This window comes from Tenrec ecaudatus, chromosome 8 (assembly GCF_050624435.1).
Source record: "Tenrec ecaudatus isolate mTenEca1 chromosome 8, mTenEca1.hap1, whole genome shotgun sequence".
In the NCBI taxonomy this organism is placed as follows: domain Eukaryota; kingdom Metazoa; phylum Chordata; class Mammalia; order Afrosoricida; family Tenrecidae; genus Tenrec; species Tenrec ecaudatus.
The window spans coordinates 34,860,365-34,873,990 of NC_134537.1; the positions used below are offsets into that span (position 1 = coordinate 34,860,365).

The following is a 13,626-nucleotide window of genomic DNA, read 5'->3' on the forward strand; positions in this document are numbered from 1 at the left end:
TGTAGAGCACGTATGTGGATTCCCATGCGTGTTACACAGTAACCATATTGATGACACTCCATAACCCATTTATGCAATTCGCTTTCCAGAGCCCCATAAAAAGACATTAAACCATGATGAGCTTTTTTAGCTTTTGGAATCTGTTCCAAGTCAGCCTTCATTTTCCGTCACTCCCTCATTTGCTTTTCGTCAACACAGAATTCCCTACTAGCAATACTGTTATTGCTCTCTTCTGCTCTTGACACAACCTTCATTTTGAAACCAGCCTCATATGACCGACGTTTTTGTTTTTGTTCAAGAGTATCCATTTCAAATAAGATAAAAAAAACAAGACTTTGAAAAAGAACTTTCATGATAATGCTCCACCCCCACACTATGTGTTAGTCGGGAGGAGGGGGGGCATGAGTCCGTGCAGGCGGGGGATGCAGGATGTGAATTAACACAGAGACCAGAGGGGAGAGATGGAGCGCAGCCACAGACACATCCTTACCAGTTCAGCTGCCAGCATAGGTGAATCATTAGGGGTGCTTCTACGAAATTGGAGCTGTCCACATCATAGGACGGCTCTGAGTGGTTAGATGTGAGTAAATAAACATTCAAAGCCCTGCAGTGTCAGCAGGCAATCACCCGTGAAATAATGGGCGCCCATTCCGTTACTTCTGGGAGGGGGCGTGCAGCGAGATGCTATACCTCGTTGGGGTACCACTCACCCGTCTATAAGACGAATCCGAGTTTTTCAGCACATTGTGCTGAAAAGCTCGGCTTATACAGGAGTATATACAGTATAAGTTCAGAGCTATGTCAGTGAATCAAGTAGTGTGAAATCATGAAATTGCACAAAATTAGTAAAAAAGAAGAAGAAATATATAAAAATGTGCTTGAAAAATACGAGCATGTAAAATGCAATATGTATTTGATGTGCTATTGACCTTCTTACTCTGTCCCTCTTGTATGCAGTTTTGAGCACATCTCTGGGTCATGAACATATTTTTAGAGAACGAAAGGTGTCACAGGAGGCAGGACCATAGGTGTGTATACAAGAAACATATCAGTGAAGTTGTCATTTAGAAAAGCTTGTCAAAAAGCATTAAGAAATAGCATGACAGCACCAACAATATTTTTAAAATCACTTTATTGGGGGCTCGTACAATTCTTATCTCAAGTCATAGAGACATCCATTGTGTCAAGCACATATGTACATTTGCTGCCATCATCATTCTCTAAACAATCGCCTTCTATTTGAGTCATTAATATTGGCTGCTCATTTTCTCCCTCCCTCCCCACTCCCCACTGCCTCATGAACCCTTCATAATTCATAAATTATTATCATTTTTGTCATATGTTACACTGTCCGACATCTCCCCCCCCCCACCCTATTCTCTGCTGTCCATCCTCCAGGGAGGACGCTATATGTAGATTCTTGTAATAGGTTCCCCCTTTCTACCCCACATTCTCTCCACTCTCCAGGCATCACCACTCTCATCACTGGTCCTGAAGAAATCATCTGTCCTGGATTCCCTGTGTTTCCAGTTGTTATCTGTAAATATGTACATCCTCTGGTGTAGCCAGATTTGTAAGGTAGAATTGGGATCATGATAGTTTTGGTGGGGGGGATCATTTAAAAACTAGAGGAAAGTTATATGTTTCATGGCTGCTACCCTGCACCCTGACTGGCTCATTTCCTCCCCACAACCCTTCAGTAGGGGGGTGTCTGGTTGGCTACTGATGGGCTTTGAGAATCCACTCTGCACTCACCCACATTTATAGTGATATGATTATTTGTACTTTGATGCTTGATACCTGATCCCTTTCATAGCTCGTGGTCACACAGGCTGGTGTGCTTCTTCCATGTGGGCTTTGTTGCTTCTGAAGTAGATGACCACTTGTTTATATTCAAGATTTTAAGACCTCAGATGCTATATCGTTTGATAGCTGGGCACCATTAGCTTTCTTCACCACATTTGCTTATGCACACATTTGTCTTCAATGACTGTATCAGGAAGGTGTACACGCACTGATATGATTTTAAGTTCAGACTCTGAAACTTCTGTTCAGGTCCTTTGCCCACCTCCTCAGTGGGCAATTACCAACAATATTTTAAAGTCCTAAGAAAAATAATTTCATCTAAATGGAGTCAACTAAGTCCACATGGAGTATAAATATCAGCTTGCGTGAGCCAAAGACAACAATAACAAAATTCTAATATGACAAAGGGAAAAGTATCAGAGACTAGATTGTGAACACCCGATTTGTAGAAAGCTAAGGAATGTCTATGGGGGCCCAAAACCGATCTGCAGAGCATCTAATCAGATTAAGCCTTGGGAAGATCCCCTCTAGTTTTACTATCAGATAGTGAACATTGTGATCGTAGTTACAATAGATTGAACTTGATACTTGGTCAGTTGACCTCCCTCTTGTCCCAACCCAGAAATATTTCTAGGTGCAAGTATTTCTTGCTTGTTCCAGGACAAAATTTCCTCCCCTGGCCTTTTAAATACTGATGGTGGTCTTTTCTTTCTTAATCATTATTTTTATTTTTAACTTTGTATTATTATTTTATCCTTACCACTTTATTTGTTTCTGTGTTTTTATTGTTTTTGTTGGGGTTTCTAGTTCCTGATGCACAAGTAGGAGTAGATGAATAGCGAAAATAAAAGGCAAGTGTTTACAGGACAGGTAGAGGTTTGGGTGGGAGATAGGGAGAGTGAAGGAGTTGTGTGGAGCAGACAATGTATGTGGGAAGGAGCAGGAAGCACTAGAACTGACTGTGATTACACAACTCGCTTTAAAAGTGATTTAAGCACAATAAAAAGAAAATATTCTAAAATTGACTGGGGTAATGATTATTCTTCTTATATGATTGAACTACTGAATTGCATAATATGTAGACTGTGTGTCAAAAAAGTGTAAAATAAAAATAAATATCATTTAAAAAAAAGAAAAACAATTGTGAAATCCCTGAGAATGCATATTATTTTCATATAAAGCACAGGAATTAAGTGTTCAAAATTTAGAAAGGCAGGGAAAAAATGTAAGCTAGTTCAGAGCTGAGTAGTGTGAACATCTAAAAATGCATGGAAATGGGTTGATTTGGAGAAGAAAATTTTGAACAGGAATTTTAGGAAGTCTGGCAATGATTAATGGAGTAAGTAAATGCATGTTTTAAACTAGGTAATACATTAAGGGATCGAGGAAAAAAGTAATAATTCTGATAAGTCCACTTAATGTAATTAATGGGTATTCTTGATAGATTAACACAGTGAATAGAAGAGATCATTTGAACAAGAGCAAAACCATATGCCATCTTTAAGATCACATGTTTTTAGAAATATAGGTGAGTCCTTTTATCTGAATGATCATCTCACACACCTCACTCCAAGTAACTACAGTGAGGAGAAGTGGTTACTGTTAATTCTTGACAGTGGATTTTCTGATGTTATCACAGAGTTTTATAGATTCTATGATTCATGATTAATCATAGAATTAGAATTTGGTAAGACTGGAAACTTTCAAAGCTGTGTCTACTGGGGTTGTTTTTCTCAAAGATTTAATTAGATTGGAATTATTCAGATTGACCTCTTAACATACCTCCATCTTAATTTGTGCCATAGGGATTAAAAGTTGAAAAATATTTAGGTGTTTTAATAGAAACAAAACTAAATGCTTAAAAAGTTTTGATTGGTTGTCCAAAAGGTGAGTGCAATCTTAATGAAATATAGTAATAATATCCAGAATGATAGAGCCTCCACACAGGCTAAATTATATCAGTAAACATGATGCTACATATTCTAAGTGATTAGAATTTGTTCATAATAAAATCAACAGGATGGTGAACAAGTACAAGATACTTAACGGGTCTGAAAATGCATGAGTAGAGAAGAACTGAAGAGAATAATGATGAAGAAATTACAATGATCTTTAAATATCTGCATGACTTTCCTGTAGGTGGAGGTTTAAAATCATATTGGGTAGCCTCAGGGAGTAAAATTGAAATAATCGTTAAGGGCTACAGAAAGAAAAATATTCCACATAAGGAAGAAATTCATAAACCAATACACAATGATCCTGTGGGACAGAGTGGAACTGCCCCATAAGGTTTCCAAGGCTGCCGCATCTTCCTCTCAAGGAGCACTTGGTGAGTTCAAAGTGATTACCTTTTGGTTGTAACCCAAAGCATGTATCCATGGTGCACTAGGGCTTTTTCCAGAAGAGAATAGAAGATGCAAATCACAGTGTATGCTCCTTCTCAAAGAATATCTTATTCCAAGAGGAAAGTATTGCATTTGGAGGTAGGAAAAGTTGGGAAAAGCACAGACAGACATTAAGCTTCAAGTGGTGATGGTGTGAACCTGTAGATGAAGCTCCAATTTGGGCTGAAATTCTGTTGAGAGTAAACAATTTCATCCTTACATGCCCAGTGGTGCACTGATTTACTTGATTAGCTCTTGCAGCCATAGTCTTTGTAATTTTCATGCAAATAGGATGAATGAAATTCTAACATGTGGCTTTGTCAATTTTGTTATCTCGCTTGGTATAAAATAAGTCATCTCACAAGAAGTCATCTCAGAAGTCACTACCATTAAAAGGGAAGTGTTGAGTCCTTTGGACTGTGAAATCCTCTATCCCTTCAGTCAGGTGTGCTGAACTTCCTTTATTCATGAGACAGAGAGATCTGACACCAGAGGACTAGCCAAGGAGCAGCAGCAGCAGACCAAGAGCCTGTGAATGATATAGAGAAATGGCCTTCCTGGCCCATGGAATAATGTGGTGTACTTTTAGGTCAGAGAATACTGCCAGACACTGGCGGAACTATATTTATTGACACACAGAATTAGAGCCAAGCGTGTTCAGGCTGTGGCTTATGGTGAAATGGAGTGACCTTTAGGCATTTGTAGGCAGTGATTAAAGAACATTGTAAGACTTGTCCAACAGGGCAAAGGCCCAGGGGCTAATATAATAGGTGGAGGCACAACTGAAGGAGCCCTCTTGACTGGAAGAACTTTTCCTTGAGCATTTTTGACTCCTGAATTGTAACCTATCAATTACCCAAATATACCTCAAAATTGGGAATATTTTGTGTGAGTTCTTTGTGGCCATTGCATTGAATCATTAAACCAGTAGAGAAGTAGAGTGTGCTTTAGAAGAGATGATCATGTCAGAATTGGAAAGACAGTCAGTGAATGGAGGCATGTCTGGTGTCTACCCCATAAGAATTAACCTTGATCCGATGTTATGTTTGATTCTCCTTCCTTCTTGTGAAATCAGAGGAGCTCCAACCCTGCTCATAGACCTTTCTGAAAGGTACACACAAACAAACCTGAAGAGTGAATTGGAAACACTTTGAATGGACTTTTCATTTTCCTTATTATGGACTCAGTTTCTTGTTTTTCTTTCCTATTTCCTCTTCTGGATATATTTTCTTTGTTCCATTCAATAATTGTTTCCCAAATAAGTTGCATTTTGTATTCACACTTTATATTAAAACAAATTTTTACTTAAGGGGGTACTGGTTATTTATTTAATTCTCATCCATTTTTTTATGTCCAACTTTTCAGGAGGCGTCATTGTTTAATCCTCAGTGCTATTGAAGATTTTAATAACACATATATTATCATACTCTTCCAAACCAAATTCACTGCGTAAAACTCATCTTTAGCAGCTTCGTGCCAGCAGGGCTACTAACACATACCCTTAGTATTATATTATGTAGAAGTATAATCATCCCTGCTTTGATTTTTTGACTGTTACTCCGTTTATGATTTCTACACTCAACTCTGCAGTGTTAAAGAGCAAGGATGTCACTTTGAAGACTAAGCTGTGCCCGACACAAGCCATGATAGGGATATGAGAGTTGGACAATAAAGCAGGGAAAAAATTGATGCATTTAAATTATGGTGTTGGTGAGGAATATTGAATATACCAGGGACTGCCTGGCATATTCGATAGAATATTGAATATTGAATATGCAATATTGAAGTACAGTAAGAATGGTCGTTTAAAGTGAGGATGGAGAGACTTCATCACATGTAGTTTAGATATGCTTTCAGGAGATCTCAGCGTCAGAGTCGGGGGGGGCGAGTGGGTGGGAAGAGGAAGACACTTTTGGAGATGGGTCGACATAATGGCTTCAACAATAGGCGCAAATGCAATTATTGTAAGGGTGGCGTAGGACCCAGGTAGAGTTTCATTCTACAGAACATGGGGTCCCTTTGAGTCAGAATCCACTTGGTGCACCTAATCCAACAAACTCAAGCGAGCTTTCGATAGTAAGCTGTGAATAACCAAATGAATGTGCTATTGTTCTTAATATCGGTGCAGCAAGCTATTTACTGTGAGACATGTTATTCAAGCAACTTCACAGAGAGTTTTAGGAACTTTTGATTTTCGTGTCCAGTAAAAATAGGACCTCTTTTCATCCATCAATATACCTTTGATTTGATTGACTTAATACTTTTCAGGGATACATTACATATTAGACACATTAAAAAATCTTCCCAAAGAAGTTTAATGTAAAATAAAAAGTGCCAGTACTTTGTTTATATGCATGAGCAAGATTTTCATTGCTTTTCACTTCAGGAGGGTTGTGATGTATAATCATTTTACAAACCTGATCCCAGAAAACAATAATTTGAATATTCTCTGTGTTTTAATGAAAAAAAGGAAAAACATTCGTTGGTTCTGTTTCTCATACATTTTTATTAAACATTTCAGTGTCAATCATTTCTTAAGACTATAACATTTAACCATGTAATATAGCTAAAACCCATTCTATTCATGGGAGCAGATTTTGGGTTTTTAAAAGTAACCGAGTAAAATGAATGCTACTGTCATCAGAGCGGAAGAAACAGCAGCAGATTCTTTCCAACTGATAAAACAAGGACTGATGCAACTGCTGTGCTGACATAGAACCCTGCTGCTTTGTGAAATGTTTAACATCATTTTTGCTTTCATTTATTCCTGAAGCTCAATAACCTCCATGCACATCAGACATGTTCACATCAATTTAAAGTTAAATATTAAATTTTAACTTGGGATCCAGGAGAAATCCTGAAAACGAAGATTGGCATTTAGCATCTTTTTCCTGCCCTCAACAATATATTTTCAATTGAATCTGACTTTTCATGGAATTGTTATCCAAAGTATAGCTTCTTAAGATATTTGTTATAAATAAAAATAATTCTCTCTCCAACAAAAGGGGTTTCAGAATCACTGAATTCTGAATGAGCAAGTGCTTTAGTAATTGTTCCCACCAGTTTCTTTTTTATTATAAAGTGGCATTATGCACTATCATTAGAAATATACATTTATATATAAAGTTTTGCATTCAAATATCTTTTTATTACCTATTACTAAAGACCACAAATCAAATAAAATCTCTATATAATATATCCTTATTTTCAGAAGCATATGTATATATACACATAAATATTTGTAGAACAATCCACTGTTTTAAATGTGATTCTGATTTCTGATTTAAAAAATGTTATTTACAATTTTCTGACAGAGAAATAACCTCAGTCTTTTATGGTATTAAAATGAGCAGGGAATTTGAATATTTGAATGTGTTTCATCGTCTGCAGATGAAATTAAGCCATATTATGAAAAACCTTTTTAGAGCAAGCCCTTGTAGACTAAGCCGTGATGGTGGATTGGAGGATTTGCTATTTCTGGGTCCATGTTTGAAAAAAATTACTGTTGATGTAGCTAGCCATGCGTGTCCAGCAAGAAATCGGTGTTCCCATTATAGGACTTCCAAAATCTCAATAAACAAAATTAAGTGATTTTTCACACTTTAATGCTCTCATCTCTCTAGTGGTACCTCAGGTCCTCCAGTCAAGATATAATGTACAGTGTTGCCATTTTCATAAATGGGTAAGTTCTTTTAAACAAGAGTTAAATGAGGATCCATAAGGCATCACACTGGATTCAGTTGATGTCTTTCTATTGTGGCAGACTGTAGTGGTTAAAAATGTGTTATGAAAGTGAAATGTAAGACCCAAAGCCCAAACTATTGCTCTCACCAAGAGTTAGTTGGCTAGCTGTCTTTCAGATTCCTGAAGCATGAAAACTTCTGAATTAGCAAGTAGAACATCAGCACCATTTTGTTTCTATACCCCAAACTTGTATCTTCAAAAGTAAGCAATGTATACAGGCCAGAAGAGTACTTTCTTGGACTCTCAAATGTGTGTTTTAATTCTTAATTAAACCCATTGATTTTGAAACATGTTGTAATAAGAACTCATAAAATAAACATGTCTATAATATAGCTACATGACCAATAACAAAGCTTTTCTAAATGCCATATTTGTTTCTGAGAATATCTCAATGCATTCGGGGGGTGCGGGGCGGAGAAAAAGAAAGCTTATTTTACATTTAGGAAAATAAGCAATAAATAAACTAGCGACCCAGAAATTTGGAACAACAAAAATCAAAGTAGAGAATTATTTTACTTGGAACAAAACTGGAAAAACAACATATTTAGATTGATGCATTTTTTAAAGAAATGGGCTAATTATTTTCATGTTAATATTCTCAAATCCTAAACATTGAATACAGACTTTTTCTACTATATTTTTGATGTATGTCAAAAGTAGTTGTTAAGCAAACATTAACCTTTTGCTCTAAACTACAGCATGTAAAATAAACATGAAGTTTCCAATTCCCTTTCCAAAATGAATTGGAAATAAGACCAACCTAATTTACATTCTATTTTGTTGACTATTTACATAACATAGTATGGAGGAAAAATTACTAATTCTGCTTCTCAGTTGCACTCAGGAAGAAGACAAATATAAGTTTAGATGACAAATGATGGACAGCCATTTAAAATAGAGAAGCTTTGTTTTATTTCGTTTGTTTTTAGTTAACTGGATTTAATGCATTCATCAATATGTTTTGAAATTGTCAGTTGTGGTTTTCATGATTGTGTATATGTGTGCCACTATAAAACCTTACGTAGCTCCACCCTAAAAGATCATGTGAGCCATTTTACAGAAGCTTTTTAATTTTTTTCTGCAAAACAAGGCTTTGTGCTTAGAATTTGTTTGGTCCTGAAACTGACAGGTACATTTTCAAAGATCCAGTTGAATTGAGAGTGACAAGGAAAAATATGGTCAGAGTTATACTTTTCTTTTTTATACATAATGATAGTCTTTTATTTAAAGAGCAACATGATTTTTTAATGTAAGTCTTTTTAATGAATAGTTTTCAAATTTTTGACAATATATTTTGCAACCCTGTGTTAAAAATCCTTGTCTAGATGCACAACTTTTACTCTCAGCAACTGATTTGGTAGATTTCTTCATTTCACTTTCTGCTAATCTCCTAATAACACAAATAGGATGTTTGGTGAAGGACATGAACCACTACTAGAGAATGACTGTGTAGAATAAGGGAAAATACGCTGACCTCGAAAGACATAGCAATCAAGGGCAAGGTCATTGAATTGAGGGTTTAGAGCTTTTCCAAGTGTGTATATTGTAGGGAGCTACTTTGAACAGTACATGCTGGACAGTAGAGCTATAGGAGAAGTCACATGCTAAGTATTCTCATTGATAATATCCATAATCTGCAAACATCTTTACACATTCGGTTGTATTTGGTTTTGTTTTAATTTGTATGTCACTACACCATTTCTGATCTGTAGGACTAAGTCAATATATTATTTCCAAAAAAATCAGATCTTCCCTAATATGTTTCTGATATTTCAGTATTCCTAATTCTTGATTGGTTTCTCTTTGATTTTTTTCATGACTTTAAGCCACTTGTGCAATTCTATTGGTATGAATTCCAGGTTGCTTCCCCATGACCTTTGAAACTTCAGTGCATTATTAGTACCTTTGGGGTCCTGAAGACAGACTTATTCAACACGATTGATAAGTGAGGACACATTGCAAAAAGCAAGCCCCTGGATTCATGAGGAATTTGCCAGTCATGCCACCAAGTTTCTTGGCAGAGTCTGGGAAATGCTATGTGCATAAACTCTGGCAAGCTTGAAAAGTAAAGACATTGTTCTCTCAATTTTCATGGAAATATTTTGCTATGCAAAACCCTCATTTCTTCTTTCCTTCTACAAGAGATGGTACAAGAGTCTCTAAAATCGGCTAGACATGCACTTACACACCCACAGGCCCACAAAGCAAAAGAGTGGACTAAATGGTAAGAGCAAGTAGCTTATAGCCCATTGCTTAGCAATGACACAACATTCCAAAAGTTACTTTAGCTTTAGAACAAAACAATTTTCCCTAAATTGCTAAAAATAATAGTATTAATAGATAAGAGGGTGGTCCCGGCTGGATTAAAATCTTCCAGGAAAATTGGATAGATATTTTACTAGGATGATCTGAAACTCTATTTGTAAATGAATAAAATAGGCTAATACCATTAGGTTCAATAAAGACTATACTTTTGTATAAAATAAACACAATAGGTTCAAAGAATAACTGGAAAAAAAATCTAAAACAACATCAAAAACAAAAAATCCTGTTCTTGGTGTTAAATGGTTCCAAGTTGTATGCCTTAAAGGCATCAGAAAATTCTATAATTGATATACATTTAATTTCAAGGTAAAAATAAAATCCTAGGTACAGGAATGAATCTGCAGATGCAAAAGAAAAATTAAATAAACCAAAATAAAACCAAGCACACACCACAGCGTTACCCAGAGTTTAAGTTACGCAGGGTATTTCTCGAATAGTGAATTCCATTCTCCAAAAGCCCTGTTACGAAGGTACTAACTTTATTTCATCTCTGTTCTAGCTATAACTTTGGTACAATTAGCCCACAGCTAAAAACAGACCAATTGACTTTCAAGTATTTTTGGAGTCCTGATTTTTTAATTTCCTTTGTGATTTGTATTTTTTTTTTGGGGGGGGGTTGCTAGTTATTGCACGTATGCATTTCCTACCACGTTGAAAAGGCTAGCTTTGGTTCAATCTTTTTGTCCTACACAAAGGAAGATTTTGAGTGCAGAATCTTAGCCATTCGGTCCTGCGATGCCACTTTATTGTCATTTGGGTTTATTGGAGGTGGATGGGTAGAGGGGGAGGGGACAGAGGGGGCGGGGCGAGAAAAGGAAGAAGGGAAGAGCTCTCAGCTATGTTGAGTCTTGATTCACGACTTTGCCTCCATTCATGGTTGGTGTTCCAGAACTTTTCCTTGAACGCCCTTGTTTTTCTCCAATTTCATGTAGCGATGGCTCTCTGTACATACACACTGAAAAGCAAAATTACAGCCATTATTGATTATGGTAGCAGACAATTGACTTGATTACATCCCTCCCTCTCATCACCTAGCACTTCTTCAGTTTACGGTTGTTAATGCAGTCAGTGGACACCTGGCTTCCATTCCAGTTCTATCGCCATAAATAAGTCTCCCTTGGACTGCAGACAGGTGATTGGTTTCTGTTCCCTTATAGATAAGGCTTGATTCTTTGCAGTCTCCTAATCTATATAACAGGATTTTCATACAGACTTAGAGGAGGCAATGCACATATAACATTTAAGGTGTCGAAATAGTTATTTTGCTTCTTAGTTCTTAACCTGAGATCTAGTGTGGCTAAGGGAAAACTATTTACATACAGGGTCTGTGTCTCTCTCTGGCTAGAGGACATAGAGCATCAGTGTGTCACATAGAAATATTTATGGACAATTTTCAGGGCATCCTCTGTAAAGTCATAATGAGAATCATGCCGTAGGGGCAGGGGGGAAGGATAAAATAATTTTCTCATTTGCTTCAGATTTCCCACAGCTCAAGAAATGCGAATAACCCATTACTTTTTAGTTTTTCATCAAAAGGTAGTGTGATTATGAAACAGTGAGATTCTAATTCCTTCTATATAAACAGATCTTTTCCACCACCATTTTGTCAATCTGTAAAGCGCAGTCACTGCTGATATCCCAGGGCTCAGAAAAAGACAATGTTTTTCATTCATGTTATCTTCTTTCAAGATAGACTGTCAGAATCTTAAATGCATTCATATAATTTCATTATACTACTAAGAGGTCCAAAAAGGTATGACAGGATAAAAGCATGTGATATAGTTCACTTAGATATCATTATTTTTATCAATGGTTTAGGAGCAAATACTTCATTAACTCCATCTATAAGACCATGATTATAGTGCTTTGCTTCTCTGAATGGTGTTTCCAACATCAAAGAGTTTCCCCACATCACGTTGGGATTTGCCCTGGAATTGGAAACCTGCACGTGGCTATGACTGAGCAATTGTCAGGCGATGACAGCCACACTGCCCAGGTCCGACTTGGACTTGAGCATTCATCTGTCAACGTAGCCACGTTTTCATAACTGCAAAGTAGCGTTTTTGCGAGGATAAAAATGCCTGGAATATAGTAAAGCGTATTTTTTAAAATATAGTGAAAGATTATTTTTTAAAATAAATGAAAACATGAATCTTGTCATAAGATGTTTGGATAACAGAATCAGAGGGCATACTGATAAATTAGTTTGGCTGAAGGCAGTCTGAAAGTAACGCAGGCTAGCAGAATTGATGTATGAGTCATAGTTAATAAGGAAGAGGCAAGTTTCTGACACTTTCAGTAAAACGTCTCAAGTGTTAATGTGCATTTTAATCATATAAGGCTATTTGTGAAACTCTGGTGGCACAGTGGGTTAAGCATTGAGCTGCTAATCACACGTTCAAAGGTTAAAATTCAGCAGCTGCTGTGACGCTGCCTGCTTTCATATAGATGCATAGTCTCAAAAACACTGCTGAATTGTTCTACTCTGCCCGACAGGATCGCAGTGAATGGGATTGACTCGTCGACCTGGGTTTGGGTTCTAAGGCAACTTGTGGGGCAGCAGTTAGGCCGTCAGCTGCTACTATGAAGGTTAGACGTTTGAATGTTCCTAGGGAACTCTGTGAGAGAAAAAAGCCTGGCAATCTACTGTCAGAAAGACTACACAAAACACAAGGTTGTTGTAATCTACGTTCTGATTCTGAACGTTGGAAAATAAATAGACATGAGGTTCTGAATGTTTAATAAGCTGCTAGATGACACAGGTGTTGCTGAAACCACAAACCCCCCTCTGAGTGGTCGCATAAAATAGACATACAAGCAAAGTATGGCATATGGTTATGAGTTGTAAAGACTCACTTGCTGTAAGCTGGAATCAAACCAACATCCATGGCCTTTTTTTTAGGGTATACGTAAATGATTATATAACTATAGATGAAGAATGTGAATTCCAGAGCACTTAATTGTATTCATGAGAAACCTGTCCAGAGACCATTATGTCTAAGGACCTTATGTTTGGTAGAGTGTACATGACAAAGGGCAAGACCCTCAAGGCAGTGGATTGACACAGTGGCTGCAATAACAGGCTCAAACGTGACAACGGTTAGCTAGCCCCAGCCTGGGCAGCGTTTCACTTTGTTGTGCACAGAGTCCCTGTGAGCTGGAACCTACTGGGCAGCATCTAATAGCAACAAACATATATGGAAATGCGATTTTTAAATATTTCAAGTATTTCACTGAATGCATTCTCAGAAATACTCAAAGAACTTAATGTCTTTGGCCTAAGCAGCAGAGCCTATAAAAGACACCACTTCAGTCTGACTTTATTTGGCATTTTTCAAATGGCTCCAGTACCAGCTTCAAGATCCTA

General features: G+C 37.0%; 1 protein-coding gene across 1 annotated transcript in view; it reads right to left on the reverse strand.

Annotated features, from left to right (window-relative positions):
* Positions 1 to 8,729: 8,729 nt before the first annotated feature.
* FGF12 (fibroblast growth factor 12) overlaps positions 8,730 to 13,626 on the reverse strand; it is a 288,260-nt gene continuing 283,363 nt past the window's right edge. The window contains exon 5 of the mRNA XM_075556215.1: positions 8,730 to 11,214. Within this exon, the coding sequence (XP_075412330.1) occupies positions 11,096 to 11,214 (119 nt within the window). The 3' untranslated portion in view covers positions 8,730 to 11,095. The remainder of the gene's footprint in view (positions 11,215 to 13,626) is intronic.